Below are 21,192 nucleotides of genomic sequence, written 5' to 3' on the forward strand. Positions count from 1 at the left end.
TAAATGCCTGTGGTTTTTCACTCAACTCAGGAAAGTACTGGGTATACAGTGCTTACACAAAACAGTGTATATGGGTGAAAACAAAAATATATATAGTTTTTATATATCACATTTTACAGTACATACCAATGCACTTTACATTAGTGCCCAGGTCATTGGCATTTAATAGATGGAACTTTGCATCGGGGATAAAGAATATTACATTTGGTTTTACCAGTTTTGTTGTTGTTGATACAGGCAAGTAAACTAAGTAACACAGCGGCTGTTTTATCTCCATTCAATGTCGCCTTGGCTCTCTCCATTGCTCCAATTCATCGATTTGAAGAACCAGTAAGTAGTTTGTTTGTTCTATTCGTCTCCATACTTCTTCTTCTTCTTCCTTTCTAGTCCAGCCTTCATAATAAGCGAGTTAGATTTCAATAATGTCTGGTACAATGACTCAGATATTGCCTTGAGATTTTATTAAGGGAATAAAAGGGAAGCGACGAGTTCTTTATCGGCCATTTAAAACTGGCAGGGTCGTTGTCGTGTGATAAAGGCCCCAGCCGAAGGCGAGGCTGAATAAAACCGTCAGGGTCGTTGCCATGTGATAAAGGCCCAAGCCGAAAGCAAGGGTCTTTATCACACGGCAACGACCCTGCAAGGTCTCTCCACCAATAGGAATAGCGAAACTGTCTGAGGTATTTATAAGTAATGGTTTAGTGGGCACTGTTGACATACATTTACTCATTGCATTTCAGATCTTTAACTTCTTGAAGAGTGTCATTTTGAAGAGTTTCAAGGATGCTGAGAGGCAGTCTGCATCGCACTGGATCTCAGGTAAAGCTCTTGTGTTTCTGATCAGCAGAGTGTGGGTTCAAGTCCCTCTCGTGGCACATATGCCCTTGAGCAAGATACTTTATCACGTTGTCACCATCTTGGTTATGTTCCCTGTCTCCATAACACTGAATGCTAACATTCATTGCGCAAACATGGCACCAGACTATTATTTCGTCCAGCCTCAGCTTGGTTACAATGAGTTGGAATTGTAGTAAAATCAAGATGGCCACACCGTGATAAAGGTCTATGGCTTGGTCCTTAACGACCATGCAAATTTCTGGGAAAAAGTACTGTCGGGAGTTACCAAATTGGGATAGGGAGAACGGTTGCTGGGGTGGCGGTGGGGTTAAAAACTCTTGGGATTTTGCCTGGGAGTTTATTTGTGGGGAAATTACTTTGCCGTGTGAAGAGGGCTTTAGGTGAAATAAGGACAACAGCAATGATCCAGAAAAAACAAATCGTTGAGTTGTTAGGCAACGGGGTTTACCCTGACTTGAGGAGCTACCGGCACAATGGAAGTTGTTATCTTTCTTTTGCATTCTTGTGCCAACATGAATGCAACAACTATTGTATTATTTTTAAAGGAACACGTTGCCTTGGATCGGTCGAGTTGGTCTTTGAAAAGCGTTTGTAACCGTTTAAAAAAAAATGCATATGGGTAGAAAGATGTTGTAAAAGTAGAATACAATGATCCACACAAACATGCCTCGAAATTGCACGGTTTTCCTTTTACCTCGTCGACTAACACGGTTGGCCATTTATGGGAGTCAAAATTTTGACTCCCATAAATGGCAGACCGTGTTAGTTCGCACAGTAAAAGGAAAACCACGCAATTTGGAGGCAAACTTGTGTGGATCATTGTATTCTACTTTTAAAACATCTTTCCAACCATATGCATTTTATAAAAAAAGGTTACAATCGCTTTTTATAGACCAACTCGTCCGAACCAAGGCAATGTGTTCCTTAACGATTGTAAATTATGTCGCAATTCAGCAGTATGCTGCGATCACATTTTTATATAAAAAAAACATAAACCATATTATTTTTTAAATAAAATGAAAACCAGTGTAAAATCTTCCCTTGGAAGTGTACAGGAAACATCACTAATGCAATTTTGCCGAGCTGGGCAGACCACAAATTAATTGTCTGTCTGTTTTTTCTTTTCCTTGAACTGATAGAAATAGCCCCAGGATCTGTAGATGTGACTGAGTTAATCTTAGATACCGTACAAAACAGGTAGGTGCTGATCATTCTAAAGCAATTATAAGATGATACTCAAGCCTACATCCTAGGGACCGTAAAGGGGGGTAACCCTGTCTCAGACCCAGAAGTAGGTGGCAACGACCCCTGGAAAAAAAACAAATTGTATCCCACACCTTGAAGTGGCTTTTAGACCTGGGTTGTGGGTTCGAATCCTACCAAGCTAACAACTACTGATTTCACATCGACTAGAACAAGTATTGTTGTCTAGTTACTGAGTCACAATTTCTTGGTTTTGTGCAATTCATAATCATAAACGTCAAAACTAATATTTGTATGAGAGAGATTGCCTGTTGCCAGCTTGGTGTTTATATCCCCTCGTTGGATTTTGCTGAGTTCCATTGACAGGAAGAACATCTAAAACAAACAATAAGTGCTACATGTAAATTTACTTTTCTCAGGCTGGAACAATGTGTGACCAGTCGGGCAGTTAAGGGTTAAGGTTTGTTCACGGGATAATGTGATTCAGGAATTAGTGCAACATGGATTTTACTCTAATGATTTGGATTAATGTTATGTGATCCTTTGCTTTTGTCTTGTTTAATGGGATCTTTGATGGGATCATGAATCTTGGGGATTAGTTAAACTTGGTTTCTGGAATATAGTATTTTATACTGTTTTATGATGTAACTACAATGTATATATTTTTTTATTTTATAGTTCTTATGGATGGGATCATGTGACTCAAGGATTAGTTCAACTTGGCTTCACTCTGATGGATGCGTTTGGACCCAAACCTGGCCCCATGGGCAAATTAAAAGGTAGGTAATAATGAAAAGTAATAGACGATGTGACCTATGTTTACATTCAAACTGCCCTCTGTTGACAAAGCACTGTATATGTCATGTTTCGCCGGGCAAAAAGACGCGTAGTCATGGTAAGATTGCATACACTTTCTAGCTGGCTGCCAAAGCACAAAGGTTTTGCCCGTCGGGATGCGCGAATCATGTTATGGTTTTCGAGTGACGTCAGAGGTCACATCGTCTATAAGAAGTTGTTATATACATGTAGCACATATCACAATAACTGTCTCAATGCGCTTTACAGTAGTGCGCTGGTTATTGGGCCAATAACATCCTGTTAATCTTTCTCAGCTCCCTTGGGAGTATACAGCCCCGAGCTGACGTGGCGCTCCAAAGATAACAAGAGATAACAAATTCTTATGTAGCGCATTTCACAATAACTGTATCAATGCGCTTTACATTAGTGCCCTGGTCATAGGGCCAATAACATCCCTTTAATGTTTCTCAGCTCCCTTGGGAGTATACAGCCCTGAGCTGCCTGTAAGGCGCTTGTGGCTTTTCATTCACAATATCAACCTCTACCCTTGCAGGTTCCCATTTTTACCCCTGTGTGAAGAGAAGCAATTAAAGTAAAGTATCATGCTCAAGGACACAAGTGTCACGACCGGGATTCGAACCCATACACAATATCAACCTCTACCCTCACATATACCCATTTATACCTGTGGGTGAAGAGAATCAATTTTAGTAAAGTTTCTTGCTCAAGGACACTAGGTGTCATGACCGGGACTCGAACCCACACTCAAATGACTTAACCACCAGAACTTGAATTTGATGCTCTAATTCACTCAGCCATAACACCATACAGTATACTGCATTGATTGAGGTGGGCTTGTGATCCCGGGGGAGGGGGATCGAAGTATGGGGCACAGCAAACTAATTATAATAGTAGTAAAGACTTGTAAAGTGTACATATCCACCTAAATTAGTTCTTGAAAACCTGTGATGGGGCAGCTGAAGAAAAAATCCTGTCACCCCAGGAGTGTCGAGACTTGGGTTCAATGAGAAGAAGCATGGAACTGGATCGAAGATTCATGGACGGAGTGTAAACTTGAAGCAGTTCTGAGATATGATAATAATAAGCTAAACTATTATATGATTTTTGTTTCAGAGAATCAGCCCTGCACCAATACCCCGAACCAGAGAGCCTGCTCCTTGGGCTCCCAGATCCTGGTCAGTACCTTCAAGGCACACGAGATGGTCCGTGCGGAAATACTGGAGCAACTTCTCAATCGTATCGTCACCAAAGAATCTACGCCGGTCTCGCATTACATTGGTTCGTGCTTATAGTGTTAAAGCCATTATACACTTTCGGTACAATAACATTTTTAAAAGTTCACAGATTTACAAATAACTTACAGGGTTTACAGAAGGTAATGGTGAAAGACTTCTCTTGAAATATTATTCCATGAAATGTTTTACTTTTTGAGAAAACATTAAAACAATATCAATTCTCGATAGCGAGAATTACAAATTTATTTTGAACACATGTCATGACACGAGGAAACGTGCGGAAACAAGGGTGGGTTTTCCCGTTATTTTCTCCCGACTCCGATGACCGATTGAGCCTAAATTTTCACAGGTTTGTTATTTTATATAGAAGTTGTGATAAACGAAGTGTGGGCCTTGGACAATACTGTTTACCGAAAGTGTCCAATGACTTTAAAACCTAACAGTGATCTAAGTTATATAATTTGTACGAATTAGTTGGTGGTCTGACATTTATACCCTATCATCAGAGTCTTTCTTAAAGGCTTTATAATTATAAATAACTTGTTTTCAGAAATTTGAATTTTAAAATGTTAGAAACGATAACTGCATTCAGTGCATACACAAGTTCATAGCTGACCTTAAGGTTATCTTGATTTTGAAATAATTTGACAAATATGGTATAAAATGAAAACAAAAATTTAAATTATCAACCAAAACCTCCCTTTGTTAGAATTGTTTTCAAGAGCGGTTACTTTTGTCACATACAATCTCTTAAAATGGTAGCCATTAAACCCTGACCCACCCACCCCATACATGTATGCTGCTCCTAACGGCATTTGCAACCTTTTTTAAAGACAGTGGACGCCTTTGGTATTGTCAAAGACCAGTCTTCTCACTTGGTGTATCTCAACATATGCACAAAATAACCAACCTGTGAAAATTGGTCTTCGAAGTTACAAGATAATAGTGGAAGAAAAATTCCTTGTCAAACGCTGCTGTGTGCTTTCAGATGCTTGATTTTGGGACCTCAAAATCTAATTTTGAGGTCTCAAAATCAAATTCAAAAATTTTAGTGGAAAATTACTTCTCTCTCGAAAATACGTTACTTCAGAGGGAGCCGTTTCTCACTATACTATCAACAGCTCTCCATTGCTCGTTACTGAGTAAGTTGTTATGCTAACAATTTTATTAGAGTATTTACCAATAGTGTCCACTGCCTTTTAAACTCATTCAATTTAGGTCTCCTTGCCAACACCGTTAACTCCGCTCCTCAAATTCTCCTGGACTCACTTCCCAAGATGCGAGAGGCCTTTGACTATTTAGCTTACCTAGCTCCTTCATCCGCTGATGGGTTACTCAAAGCTGTGCAGCCACTCATGAAGCTCAATGTGTCGCTCAAAGACTCACTCCTGCTGGTCCTGAGGAAAGCTATGTTTGCTAGGTGAGAAATCCCCTTAAATTTCGTTTAATTTAATTTATTCTGGTTGTTTGAAGCCAAGGAAATAATAATGTATAATCCAAATCCGACCACCAAATTTTCATTCATTTTGCGGAAAAAAAATACTTTATTCGTCCAAATAAGATACTGTTTTTTTTTATCATGGCATGTCATGTCAAGTGGTCATGTGTCAGCAGATTGGCATTGAGTGCGTTCGATTGTAGCTTCCCTGAGATGACCCAACAGTGCTCGCGCACTGATAAATATTGGACCCCCTCAGATAAATATTAAGCTCGTTGTGGCTAAAACAAAAGAAATGTTGTCCGAGCGATATATCTCAAGAAGGACTTGGCGTATCAACTCCTAACTTGCTTTGTGGATTGGTCATGGGATCCCCTAGAGGCCTATTAATTTTGGATCCCCTCAGATAAATATTAAGCTTGTTATGGCTAAAACAAAAGAAATGTTGTCCGAGCGATATCTCAAGAAGGACTTGGTGTATCACCTCCAAACTTGGTTTGTGGATTGGTCATGGAATCCCCTAGATGCCTATTGTTTTTGGACCCCCTCAAATATTAAGCTCATTTTGGCTAAAACCATAACTAAAAAAGAACTTGGTTTAGCAACTCCTGTCTCAGCGGGGCATTTGTGTTGTCAACATACTATTCTTGTTTTCATTTTGGACCAAAAATCCAAAATCATTGGAAATTTTTTGAGACCCCAAATCTGAAAATTTTGACCATACCGGTATGGTCGATTTTTTTCATTTTGGTCCAAAAATCCAAACTCACAAAATTCTCTATAAATCTACAAAATTTGGTCATTACCCAGTCTCAACTGATAAAATGTGTTCAGTAGTCCTTCCTGTATCGTTTGGAACCATAAAATCAGCGGAAATTTTTTGACCCCAAATCTGAAAAATTTGACCATACCGGTATGGTCGATTTTTTTCATTTCAGACCAAAAATCCAAACTCACAAAATTCTCTATAAATCTAAAAATTTTGGTTATTTACCCAGTCTCAACTGATAAAATGTGTTTCGTAGTCCGTCTTGTATTGTTTGGAACCATAAAATCAGCGGAAATTTTTTGACCCCATATCTGAAAATTTTGACCATACCGGTATGGTCGATTTTTTTCATTTTGGACCAAAAATCCAAACTCACAAAATTCTCTATGAATCTAAAAATTTTGGTTATTTACCCAGTCTCAACTGATAAAATGTGTTCAGTAGTCCAACCTGTTTTTTGCAACCATAAAATCATCCGAAACTTTTTGACCCCAAATTTTAAATGATTTATGGTTGGAACCATAAAAATCATTGGAAATTTTTTGACCCCAAATCTGAAAATTTTGACCATACCGGTATGGTCGATTTTTTTCATTTTGGACCAAAAATCCAAACTCACAAAATTCTCTATAAGTCTAAAACTTTTGGCTATTTACCCAGTCTCAACTGATGAAATGTGTTCAGTAGTCCATCCTGTATCGTTTGGAACCATAAAATCAGCGGACATTTTTTGACCCCAAATCTGAAAATTTTGACCATACCGGTATGGCGATTTTTTTCATTTTGGTCCAAAAATCCAAACTCACAAAATTCTCTATAAGTCTAAAAATTTTGGCTATTTACCCAGTCTCAACTGATGAAATGTGTTCAGTAGTCCATCCTGTATCGTTTGGAACCATAAAATCAGCGGACATTTTTTGACCCCAAATCTGAAAATTTTGACCATACCGGTATGGTCGATTTTTTTCATTTTGGTCCAAAAATCCAAACTCACAAAATTCTCTATAAATCTACAAAATTTGGTCATTACCCAGTCTCAACTGATAAAATGTGTTCAGTAGTCCTTCCTGTATCGTTTGGAACCATAAAATCAGCGGAAATTTTTTGACCCCAAATCTGAAAAATTTGACCATACCGGTATGGTCGATTTTTTTTCATTTCGGACCAAAAATCCGAACTCACAAAATTCTCTATAGTTCAAAAATTTTGGTTATTTACCCAGATTCAACTGATAAAATGTGTTTCGTAGTCCGTCTTGTATTGTTTGGAACCATAAAATCAGCGGAAATTTTTTGACCCCAAATCTGACAATTTTGACCATACCGGTATGGTCGATTTTTTTCATTTTGGACCAAAAATCCAAACTCACAAAATTCTCTATGAATCTAAAAATTTTGGTTATTTACCCAGTCTCAACTGATAAAATGTGTTCAGTAGTCCAACCTGTTTTTTGCAACCATAAAATCATCCGAAACTTTTTGACCCCAAATTTTAAATGATTTATGGTTGGAACCATAAAATCATTGGAAATTTTTTGACCCCAAATCTGAAAATTTTGACCATACCCGTATGGTCGATTTTTTTCATTTTGGTCCAAAAATCCAAACTCACAAAATTCTCTATAAATCTAAAACTTTTGGCTATTTACCCAGTCTCAACTGATGAAATGTGTTCAGTAGTCCATCCTGTATCGTTTGGAACCATAAAATCAGCGGAAATTTTTTGACCCCAAATCTGAAAATTTTGACCATACCGGTATGGTCGATTTTTTTCATTTCGGACCAAAAATCCAAACTCACAAAATTCTCTATAAATCAAAAATTGTTTGTTATTTACCCAGTCTCAACTGATAAAATGTGTTCAGTAGTCCGTCCTGTATCATTTGCAACCATAAAACCATCCAAAATGTTTTGACCCCAAGTCTGAAAATTTTGACCATACCGGTATGGTCGAGTTTTTTTCATTTTGGACCAAAAATCCAAAGTCACAAAATTCTCTATAAATCTAAAAAATTTGGTTATTTACCCAGTCTCAACTGATAAAATGTGTTCAGTAGTCCGTCCTTTATCATTTGCAACCATAAACTCATTGGAAATTTTTTGACCCCAAATCTGAAAATTTTGACCATACCGGTATGGTCGATTTTTTTCATTTTGGACCAAAAATCCAAACTCACAAAATTCTCTATAAATCTAAAAATTTTAGTTGATTAGCCAGTCTCAATTGATGAAATGGGTTCAGTAGTCCGTCCTTTATCATTTGCAACCATAAAATCATTGGAAATTTTTTGACCCCAAATCTGAAAATTTTGACCATACCGGTATGGTCGGTTTTTTTCATTTTGGTCAAAAAATCCAAACTCACAAAATTCTCTATAATTCTAAAAATTTTAGTTGATTACCCAGTCTCAACTGATAAAATGGGTTCAGTAGTCCATCCTGTATCGTTTGGAACCATAAAATCAGCGGAAATTTTTTGACCCCAAATCTGAAAAGTTTGACCATACCGGTATGGTCGAGTTTTTTTCATTTTGGACCAAAAATCCAAACTCACAAAATTCTCTATAAATCTAAAAAATTTGGTTATTTACCCAGTCTCAACTGATAAAATGTGTTCAGTAGTCCGTCCTTTATCATTTGCAACCATAAACTCATTGGAAATTTTTGGACCCCAAATCTGAAAATTTTGACCATACCGGTATGGTCGATTTTTTTCATTTTGGACCAAAAATCCAAACTCACAAAATTCTCTATAAATCTAAAACTTTTGGTTATTTACCCTGTCTCAACTGATCAAATGTGTTCAGTAGTCCGTCCTTTATCGTTTGCAACCATAAAATCAGCGGAAATTTTTTGACCCCAAATCTGAAAATTTTGACCATACCGGTATGGTCGATTTTTTGTCATTTTGGTCAAATAATCCAAACTCACAAAATTCTCTATAATTCTAAAAATTTTAGTTGATTACCCAGTCTCAATTGATGAAATGGGTTCAGTAGTCCGTCCTTTATCATTTGCAACCATAAAATCAGCGGAAATTTTTTGACCCCAAATCTGAAAATTTTGACCATACCGGTATGGTCGATTTTTTTCATTTTGGACCAAAAATCCAAACTCACAAAATTCTCTATAAATCTAAAACTTTTGGTTATTTACCCAGTCTCAACTGATGAAATGTGTTCAGTAGTCCGTCCTTTATCGTTTGCAACCATAAAATCATTGGAAATTTTTTGACCCCGAATCTGAAAATTTTGACCATACCGGTATGGTCGATTTTTTTCATTTCAGACCAATAATCCAAACTCACAAAATTCTCTATAAATCTAAAACTTTTGGCTATTTACCCAGTCTCAACTGATGAAATGTGTTCAGTAGTCCATCCTGTAACGTTTGGAACCATAAAATCAGCGGAAATTTTTTGACCCCAAATCTGAAAAGTTTGACCATACCGGTATGGTCGAGTTTTTTTCATTTTGGACCAAAAATCCAAACTCACAAAATTCTCTATAAATCTAAAAAATTTGGTTATTTACCCAGTCTCAACTGATAAAATGTGTTCAGTAGTCCGTCCTTTATCATTTGCAACCATAAACTCATTGGAAATTTTTGGACCCCAAATCTGAAAATTTTGACCATACCGGTATGGTCGATTTTTTTCATTTTGGACCAAAAATCCAAACTCACAAAATTCTCTATAAATCTAAAACTTTTGGTTATTTACCCTGTCTCAACTGATCAAATGTGTTCAGTAGTCCGTCCTTTATCGTTTGCAACCATAAAATCAGCGGAAATTTTTTGACCCCAAATCTGAAAATTTTGACCATACCGGTATGGTCGGTTTTTTTCATTTTGGACCAAAAATCCAAACTCACAAAATTCTCTATAAATCTAAAAAATTTGGTTATTTACCCAGTCTCAACTGATAAAATGTGTTCAGTAGTCCGTCCTTTATCATTTGCAACCATAAACTCATTGGAAATTTTTGGACCCCAAATCTGAAAATTTTGACCATACCGGTATGGTCGATTTTTTTCATTTTGGACCAAAAATCCAAACTCACAAAATTCTCTATAAATCTAAAACTTTTGGTTATTTACCCTGTCTCAACTGATCAAATGTGTTCAGTAGTCCGTCCTTTATCGTTTGCAACCATAAAATCAGCGGAAATTTTTTGACCCCAAATCTGAAAATTTTGACCATACCGGTATGGTCGATTTTTTGTCATTTTGGTCAAATAATCCAAACTCACAAAATTCTCTATAATTCTAAAAATTTTAGTTGATTACCCAGTCTCAATTGATGAAATGGGTTCAGTAGTCCGTCCTTTATCATTTGCAACCATAAAATCAGCGGAAATTTTTTGACCCCAAATCTGAAAATTTTGACCATACCGGTATGGTCGATTTTTTTCATTTTGGACCAAAAATCCAAACTCACAAAATTCTCTATAAATCTAAAACTTTTGGTTATTTACCCAGTCTCAACTGATGAAATGTGTTCAGTAGTCCGTCCTTTATCGTTTGCAACCATAAAATCATTGGAAATTTTTTGACCCCGAATCTGAAAATTTTGACCATACCGGTATGGTCGATTTTTTTCATTTCAGACCAATAATCCAAACTCACAAAATTCTCTATAAATCTAAAACTTTTGGCTATTTACCCAGTCTCAACTGATGAAATGTGTTCAGTAGTCCATCCTGTAACGTTTGGAACCATAAAATCAGCGGAAATTTTTTGACCCCAAATCTGAAAAGTTTGACCATACCGGTATGGTCGAGTTTTTTTCATTTTGGACCAAAAATCCAAACTCACAAAATTCTCTATAAATCTAAAAAATTTGGTTATTTACCCAGTCTCAACTGATAAAATGTGTTCAGTAGTCCGTCCTTTATCATTTGCAACCATAAACTCATTGGAAATTTTTGGACCCCAAATCTGAAAATTTTGACCATACCGGTATGGTCGATTTTTTTCATTTTGGACCAAAAATCCAAACTCACAAAATTCTCTATAAATCTAAAACTTTTGGTTATTTACCCTGTCTCAACTGATCAAATGTGTTCAGTAGTCCGTCCTTTATCGTTTGCAACCATAAAATCAGCGGAAATTTTTTGACCCCAAATCTGAAAATTTTGACCATACCGGTATGGTCGGTTTTTTTCATTTTGGTCAAAAAATCCAAACTCACAAAATTCTCTATAATTCTAAAAATTTTAGTTGATTACCCAGTCTCAACTGATAAAATGGGTTCAGTAGTCCATCCTGTATCGTTTGGAACCATAAAATCAGCGGAAATTTTTCGACCCCAAATCTGAAAATTTTGACCATACCGGTATGGTCGATTTTTTTCATTTCAGACCAATAATCCAAACTCACAAAATTCTCTATAAATCTAAAACTTTTGGCTATTTACCCAGTCTCAACTGATGAAATGTGTTCAGTAGTCCATCCTGTAACGTTTGGAACCATAAAATCAGCGGAAATTTTTTGACCCCAAATCTGAAAAGTTTGACCATACCGGTATGGTCGAGTTTTTTTCATTTTGGACCAAAAATCCAAACTCACAAAATTCTCTATAAATCTAAAAAATTTGGTTATTTACCCAGTCTCAACTGATAAAATGTGTTCAGTAGTCCGTCCTTTATCATTTGCAACCATAAACTCATTGGAAATTTTTTGACCCCAAATCTGAAAATTTTGACCATACCGGTATGGTCGATTTTTTTCATTTTGGACCAAAAATCCAAACTCACAAAATTCTCTATAAATCTAAAAATTTTAGTTGATTAGCCAGTCTCAATTGATGAAATGGGTTCAGTAGTCCGTCCTTTATCATTTGCAACCATAAAATCATTGGAAATTTTTTGACCCCAAATCTGAAAATTTTGACCATACCGGTATGGTCGGTTTTTTTCATTTTGGTCAAAAAATCCAAACTCACAAAATTCTCTATAATTCTAAAAATTTTAGTTGATTACCCAGTCTCAACTGATGAAATGTGTTCAGTAGTCCATCCTGTAACGTTTGGAACCATAAAATCAGCGGAAATTTTTTGACCCCAAATCTGAAAAGTTTGACCATACCGGTATGGTCGAGTTTTTTTCATTTTGGACCAAAAATCCAAACTCACAAAATTCTCTATAAATCTAAAAAATTTGGTTATTTACCCAGTCTCAACTGATAAAATGTGTTCAGTAGTCCGTCCTTTATCATTTGCAACCATAAACTCATTGGAAATTTTTTGACCCCAAATCTGAAAATTTTGACCATACCGGTATGGTCGATTTTTTTCATTTTGGACCAAAAATCCAAACTCACAAAATTCTCTATAAATCTAAAAATTTTAGTTGATTAGCCAGTCTCAATTGATGAAATGGGTTCAGTAGTCCGTCCTTTATCATTTGCAACCATAAAATCATTGGAAATTTTTTGACCCCAAATCTGAAAATTTTGACCATACCGGTATGGTCGGTTTTTTTCATTTTGGTCAAAAAATCCAAACTCACAAAATTCTCTATAATTCTAAAAATTTTAGTTGATTACCCAGTCTCAACTGATAAAATGGGTTCAGTAGTCCATCCTGTATCGTTTGGAACCATAAAATCAGCGGAAATTTTTCGACCCCAAATCTGAAAATTTTGACCATACCGGTATGGTCGATTTTTTTCATTTCAGACCAATAATCCAAACTCACAAAATTCTCTATAAATCTAAAACTTTTGGCTATTTACCCAGTCTCAACTGATGAAATGTGTTCAGTAGTCCATCCTGTAACGTTTGGAACCATAAAATCAGCGGAAATTTTTTGACCCCAAATCTGAAAAGTTTGACCATACCGGTATGGTCGAGTTTTTTTCATTTTGGACCAAAAATCCAAACTCACAAAATTCTCTATAAATCTAAAAAATTTGGTTATTTACCCAGTCTCAACTGATAAAATGTGTTCAGTAGTCCGTCCTTTATCATTTGCAACCATAAACTCATTGGAAATTTTTGGACCCCAAATCTGAAAATTTTGACCATACCGGTATGGTCGATTTTTTTCATTTTGGACCAAAAATCCAAACTCACAAAATTCTCTATAAATCTAAAACTTTTGGTTATTTACCCTGTCTCAACTGATCAAATGTGTTCAGTAGTCCGTCCTTTATCGTTTGCAACCATAAAATCAGCGGAAATTTTTTGACCCCAAATCTGAAAATTTTGACCATACCGGTATGGTCGATTTTTTGTCATTTTGGTCAAATAATCCAAACTCACAAAATTCTCTATAATTCTAAAAATTTTAGTTGATTACCCAGTCTCAATTGATGAAATGGGTTCAGTAGTCCGTCCTTTATCATTTGCAACCATAAAATCAGCGGAAATTTTTTGACCCCAAATCTGAAAATTTTGACCATACCGGTATGGTCGATTTTTTTCATTTTGGACCAAAAATCCAAACTCACAAAATTCTCTATAAATCTAAAACTTTTGGTTATTTACCCAGTCTCAACTGATGAAATGTGTTCAGTAGTCCGTCCTTTATCGTTTGCAACCATAAAATCATTGGAAATTTTTTGACCCCGAATCTGAAAATTTTGACCATACCGGTATGGTCGATTTTTTTCATTTCAGACCAATAATCCAAACTCACAAAATTCTCTATAAATCTAAAACTTTTGGCTATTTACCCAGTCTCAACTGATGAAATGTGTTCAGTAGTCCATCCTGTAACGTTTGGAACCATAAAATCAGCGGAAATTTTTTGACCCCAAATCTGAAAAGTTTGACCATACCGGTATGGTCGAGTTTTTTTCATTTTGGACCAAAAATCCAAACTCACAAAATTCTCTATAAATCTAAAATATTTGGTTATTTACCCAGTCTCAACTGATAAAATGTGTTCAGTAGTCCGTCCTTTATCATTTGCAACCATAAACTCATTGGAAATTTTTGGACCCCAAATCTGAAAATTTTGACCATACCGGTATGGTCGATTTTTTTCATTTTGGACCAAAAATCCAAACTCACAAAATTCTCTATAAATCTAAAACTTTTGGTTATTTACCCTGTCTCAACTGATCAAATGTGTTCAGTAGTCCGTCCTTTATCGTTTGCAACCATAAAATCAGCGGAAATTTTTTGACCCCAAATCTGAAAATTTTGACCATACCGGTATGGTCGATTTTTTGTCATTTTGGTCAAATAATCCAAACTCACAAAATTCTCTATAATTCTAAAAATTTTAGTTGATTACCCAGTCTCAATTGATGAAATGGGTTCAGTAGTCCGTCCTTTATCATTTGCAACCATAAAATCAGCGGAAATTTTTTGACCCCAAATCTGAAAATTTTGACCATACCGGTATGGTCGATTTTTTTCATTTTGGACCAAAAATCCAAACTCACAAAATTCTCTATAAATCTAAAACTTTTGGTTATTTACCCAGTCTCAACTGATGAAATGTGTTCAGTAGTCCGTCCTTTATCGTTTGCAACCATAAAATCATTGGAAATTTTTTGACCCCGAATCTGAAAATTTTGACCATACCGGTATGGTCGATTTTTTTCATTTCAGACCAATAATCCAAACTCACAAAATTCTCTATAAATTTAAAACTTTTGGCTATTTACCCAGTCTCAACTGATGAAATGTGTTCAGTAGTCCATCCTGTATCGTTTTGAACCATAAAATCAGCGGAAATTTTTTGACCCCAAATCTGAAAAATTTGACCATACCGGTATGGTCGAGTTTTTTTCATTTTGGACCAAAAATCCAAAGTCACAAAATTCTCTATAAATCTAAAAAATTTGGTTATTTACCCAGTCTCAACTGATAAAATGTGTTCAGTAGTCCGTCCTTTATCATTTACAACCATAAATTCATTGGAAATTTTTTGACCCCAAATCTGAAATTTTTGACCATACCGGTATGGTCGATTTTTTTCATTTTGAACCAAAAATCCAAACTCACAAAATTCTCTATAAATCTAAAAATTTTGGTTATTTACCGAGCCTCAACTGATGAAATGTGTTTTGTAGTCCGTCTTGTATTGTTTGGAACCATAAAATCAGCGGAAATTTTTTGACCCCAAATCTGAAAATTTTGACCATACCGGTATGGTCGAGTTTTTTTCATTTTGGACCAAAAATCCAAAGTCACAAAATTCTCTATAAATCTAAAAAATTTGGTTATTTACCCAGTCTCAACTGATAAAATGTGTTCAGTAGTCCGTCCTTTATCATTTACAACCATAAATTTATTGGAAATTTTTTGACCCCAAATCTGAAATTTTTGACCATACCGGTATGGTCGATTTTTTTCATTTTGGACCAAAAATTCAAAGTCACAAAATTCTCTATAAATCTAAAAAATTTGGTTATTTACCCAGTCTCAACTAATGAAATGTGTTCAGTAGTCCGTCCTTTATCATTTGCAACCATAAACTCATTGGAAATTTTTTGACCCCAAATCTGAAAATTTTGACCATACCGGTATGGTCGATTTTTTTCATTTTGGACCAAAAATTCAAAGTCACAAAATTCTCTATAAATCTAAAAAATTTGGTTATTTACCCAGTCTCAACTAATGAAATGTGTTCAGTAGTCCGTCCTTTATCATTTGCAACCATAAACTCATTGGAAATTTTTTGACCCCAAATCTGAAAATTTTGACCATACCGGTATGGTCGATTTTTTTCATTTTGGACCAAAAATCCAAACTCACAAAATTCTCTATAAATCTAAAACTTTTGGTTATTTACCCAGTCTCAACTGATGAAATGTGTTCAGTAGTCCGTCCTTTATCGTTTGCAACCAACAAATCATTGGAAATTTTTTGACCCCAAATCTGAAAATTTTGACCATACCGGTATGGTCGATTTTTTTCATTTTGGTCCAAAAATCCAAACTCACAAAATTCTCTATAAATCTACAAAATTTGGTCATTACCCAGTCTCAATTGATAAAATGTGTTCAGTAGTCCTTCCTGTATCGTTTGGAACCATAAAATCAGCGGAAATTTTTTGACCCCAAATCTGAAAAATTTGACCATACCGGTATGGTCGATTTTTTTCATTTCAGACCAAAAATCCAAACTCACAAAATTCTCTATGAATCTAAAAATTTTGGTTATTTACCCAGTCTCAACTGATCAAATGTGTTTCGTAGTCTGTCCTGTATTCTTTGGAACCATAAAATCAGCGGAAATTTTTTGACCCCAAATCTGAATATTTTGACCATATCGGTATGACTTTATGGTCAATTTTTTTCATTTCGGACCAAAAATCCGAACTCACAAAATTCTCTATAATTCAAAAATTTTGGTTATTTACCCAGTCTCAACTGATAAAATGTAATTCGTAGTCCGTCTTGTATTGTTTGGAACCATAAAATCAGCGGAAATTTTTTGACCCCAAATCTGAAAATTTTGACCATACCGGTATGGTCGATTTTTTTCATTTTGGACCAAAAATCCAAACTCACAAAATTCTCTATGAATCTAAAAATTTTGGTTATTTACCCAGTCTCAACTGATAAAATATGTTCAGTAGTCCAACCTGTTTTTTGCAACCATAAAATCATCCGAAACTTTTTGACCCCAAATTTTAAATGATTTATGGTTGGAACCATAAAATCATTGGAAATTTTTTGACCCCAAATCTGAAAATTTTGACCATACCGGTATGGTCGATTTTTTTCATTTTGGTCCAAAAATCCAAACTCACAAAGTTCTCTATAAATCTAAAACTTTTGGCTATTTACCCAGTCTCAACTGATGAAATGTGTTCAGTAGTCCATCCTGTATCGTTTGGAACCATAAAATCAGCGGACATTTTTTGACCCCTAATCTGAATATTTTGACCATACCGGTATGGTCGATTTTTTTCATTTCGGACCAAAAATCCAAACTCACAACATTCTCTATAAATCAAAAATTGTTTGTTATTTACCCAGTCTCAACTGATAAAATGTGTTCAGTAGTCCGTCCTTTATCATTTGCAACCATAAAACCATCCAACATTTTTTGACCCCAAGTCTGAAAATTTTGACCATACCGGTATGGTCGAGTTTTTTTCATTTTGGACAAAAAATCCAAACTCACAAAATTCTCTATAAATCTAAAACTTTTGGTTATTTACCCAGTCTCAACTGATGAAATGTGTTCAGTAGTCCGTCCTTTATCATTTGCAACCATAAAATCAGCGGAAATTTTTTGAGCCCAAATCTGAAAATTTTGACCATACCGGTATGGTCGATTTTTTTCATTTCGGACCAAAAATCCAAACTCACAAAATTCTCTATAAATCAAAAATTGTTTGTTATTTACCCAGTCTCAACTGATAAAATGTGTTCAGTAGTCCGTCCTGTATCATTTGCAACCATAAAACCATCCAAAATTTTTTGACCCCAAGTCTGAAAATTTTGACCATACCGGTATGGTCGAGTTTTTTTCATTTTGGACCAAAAATCCAAAGTCACAAAATTCTCTATAAATCTAAAAATTTTGGTTATTTACCCAGTCTCAACTGATGAAATGTGTTCAGTAGTCCGTCCTTTATCATTTGCAACCATCAACTCATTGGAAATTTTTTGACCCCAAATCTGAAAATTTTGACCATACCGGTATGGTCGATTTTTTTCATTTTGGACCAAAAATCCAAACTCACAAAATTCTCTATAAATCTAAAACTTTTGGTTATTTACCCAGTCTCAACTGATCAAATGTGTTCAGTAGTCCGTCCTTTATCGTTTGCAACCATAAAATCATTGGAAATTTTTTGACCCCAAATCTGAAAATTTTGACCATACCGGTATGGTCGAGTTTTTTCATTTTGGTCAAAAATCCAAAGTCACAAAATTCTCTATAATTCTAAAAATTTTAGTTGATTACCCAGTCTCAACTGATAAAATGGGTTCAGTAGTCCATCCTGTATCGTTTGGAACCATAAAATCAGCGGAAATTTTTTGACCCCAAATCTGAAAAATTTGACCATACCGGTATGGTCGATTTTTTTCATTTTGGACCAAAAATCCAAACTCACAAAATTCTCTATAAATCTAAAACTTTTGGTTATTTACCCAGTCTCAACTGATCAAATGTGTTCAGTAGTCCGTCCCTTATCGTTTGCAACCATAAAATCATTGGAAATTTTTTGACCCCAAATCTGAAAATTTTGACCATACCGGTATGGTCGATTTTTTTCATTTTGGTCAAAAAATCCAAACTCACAAAGTTCTCTATAATTCTAAAAATTTTAGTTGATTACCCAGTCTCAATTGATGAAATGGGTTCAGTAGTCCGTCCTTTATCATTTGCAACCATAAAATCAGCGGAAATTTTTTGACCCCAAATCTGAAAATTTTGACCATACCGGTATGGTCGAGTTTTTTTCATTTTGGACCAAAAATCCAAAGTCACAAAATTCTCTATAAATCTAAAAAATTTGGTTATTTACCCAGTCTCAACTGATAAAATGTGTTCAGTAGTCCGTCCTTTATCATTTGCAACCATAAACTCATTGGAAATTTTTTGACCCCAAATCTGAAAATTTTGACCATACCGGTATGGTCGATTTTTTTCATTTTGGTCAAAAAATCCAAACTCACAAAATTCTCTATAATTCTAAAAATTTTAGTTGATTACCCAGTCTCAACTGATAAAATGGGTTCAGTAGTCCGTCCTTTATCATTTGCAACCATAAAATCATTGGAAATTTTTTGACCCCAAATCTGAAAATTTTGACCATACCGGTATGGTCGATTTTTTTCATTTCGGACCAAAAATCCAAACTCACAAAATTCTCTATAATTTAAAAATTGTTTGTTATTTACCCAGTCTCAACTGATAAAATGTGTTCAGTAGTCCGTCCTGTATCATTTGCAACCATAAAACCATCCAAAATTTTTTGACCCCAAGTCTGAAAATTTTGACCATACCGGTATGGTCGAGTTTTTTTCATTTTGGACCAAAAATCCAAAGTCACAAAATTCTCTATAAATCTAAAAAATTTGGTTATTTACCCAGTCTCAACTGATAAAATGTGTTCAGTAGTCCGTCCTTTATCATTTGCAACCATAAACTCATTGGAAATTTTTTGACCCCAAATCTGAAAATTTTGACCATACCGGTATGGTAGATTTTTTTCATTTTGGACCAAAAATCCAAACTCACAAAATTCTCTATAAATCTAAAACTTTTGGCTATTTACCCAGTCTCAACTGATCAAATGTGTTCAGTAGTCCGTCCTTTATCGTTTGCAACCATAAAATCATTGGAAATTTTTTGACCCCAAATCTGAAAATTTTGACCATACCGGTATGGTCGATTTTTTTCATTTCAGACCAAAAATCCAATCTCACAAAATTCTCTATAATTCTAAAAATTTTAGTTGATTACCCAGTCTCAACTGATAAAATGGGTTCAGTAGTCCATCCTGTATCGTTTGGAACCATAAAATCAGCGGAAATTTTTTGACTCCAAATCTGAAAAATTTGACCATACCGGTATGGTCGATTTTTTTCATTTCAGACCAAAAATCCAAACTCACAAAATTCTCTATAAATCTAAAACTTTTGGCTATTTACCCAGTCTCAACTGATGAAATGTGTTCAGTAGTCCATCCTGTATCGTTTGGAACCATAAAATCAGCGGAAATTTTTTGACCCCAAATCTGAAAAGTTTGACCATACCGGTATGGTCGAGTTTTTTTCATTTTGGACCAAAAATCCAAAGTCACAAAATTCTCTATAAATCTAAAAAATTTGGTTATTTACCCAGTCTCAACTGATAAAATGTGTTCAGTAGTCCGTCCTTTATCATTTGCAACCATAAACTCATTGGAAATTTTTTGACCCCAAATCTGAAAATTTTGACCATACCGGTATGGTCGATTTTTTTCATTTTGGACCAAAAATCCAAACTCACAAAATTCTCTATAAATCTAAAACTTTTGGTTATTTACCCAGTCTCAACTGATCAAATGTGTTCAGTAGTCCGTCCTTTATCGTTTTCAACCATAAAATCATTGGAAATTTTTTGACCCCAAATCTGAAAATTTTGACCATACCGGTATGGTCGATTTTTTTCATTTTGGTCAAAAAATCCAAACTCACCAAATTCTCTATAAATCTAAAACTTTTGGTTATTTACCCAGTCTCAACTGATCAAATGTGTTCAGTAGTCCGTCCTTTATCATTTGCAACCATAAAATCAGCGGAAATTTTTGGACCCCAAATCTGAAAATTTTGACCATACCGGTATGGTCGAGTTTTTTTCATTTTGGACCAAAAATCCAAAGTCACAAAATTCTCTATAAATCTAAAAAATTTGGTTATTTACCCAGTCTCAACTGATAAAATGTGTTCAGTAGTCCGTCCTTTATCATTTGCAACCATAAACTCATTGGAAATTTTTTGACCCCAAATCTGAAAATTTTGACCATACCGGTATGGTCGTTTTTTTTATTTTGGACCAAAAATCCAAACTCACAAAATTCTCTATGAATCTAAAAATTTTGGTTATTAACCCAGTCTCAACTGATAAAATGTGTTCAGTAGTCCGTCCTTTATCATTTGCAACCATAAAATCAGCGGAAATTTTTTGACCCCAAATCTGAAAATTTTGACCATACCGGTATGGTCGAGTTTTTTTCATTTTGGACCAAAAATCCAAAGTCACAAAATTCTCTATAAATCTAAAAAATTTGGTTATTTACCCAGTCTCAACTGATGAAATGTGTTCAGTAGTCCGTCCTTTATCATTTGCAACCATAAACTCATTGGAAATTTTTTGACCCCAAATCTGAAAATTTTGACCATACCGGTATGGTCGATTCTTTTCATTTTGGACCAAAAATCCAAACTCACAAAATTCTCTATGAATCTAA

The 21,192-nt window shown here is 35.1% G+C and overlaps 1 protein-coding gene across 1 annotated transcript in view; it reads left to right on the plus strand.

Annotated features, from left to right (window-relative positions):
* Positions 1–21,192, plus strand: part of LOC139940407 (Fanconi anemia group I protein-like) — an 82,857-nt gene that overhangs the window by 13,731 nt on the left and 47,934 nt on the right. The window contains exons 9-14 of the mRNA XM_071936638.1: positions 238–330; positions 741–819; positions 1,998–2,055; positions 2,740–2,840; positions 3,994–4,158; positions 5,334–5,535. Coding sequence (XP_071792739.1) covers positions 238–330; positions 741–819; positions 1,998–2,055; positions 2,740–2,840; positions 3,994–4,158; positions 5,334–5,535 — 698 coding nt within the window. The remainder of the gene's footprint in view (positions 1–237; positions 331–740; positions 820–1,997; positions 2,056–2,739; positions 2,841–3,993; positions 4,159–5,333; positions 5,536–21,192) is intronic.

This window comes from Asterias amurensis, chromosome 8 (genome assembly GCF_032118995.1).
Source record: "Asterias amurensis chromosome 8, ASM3211899v1".
Classification (NCBI taxonomy): domain Eukaryota; kingdom Metazoa; phylum Echinodermata; class Asteroidea; order Forcipulatida; family Asteriidae; genus Asterias; species Asterias amurensis.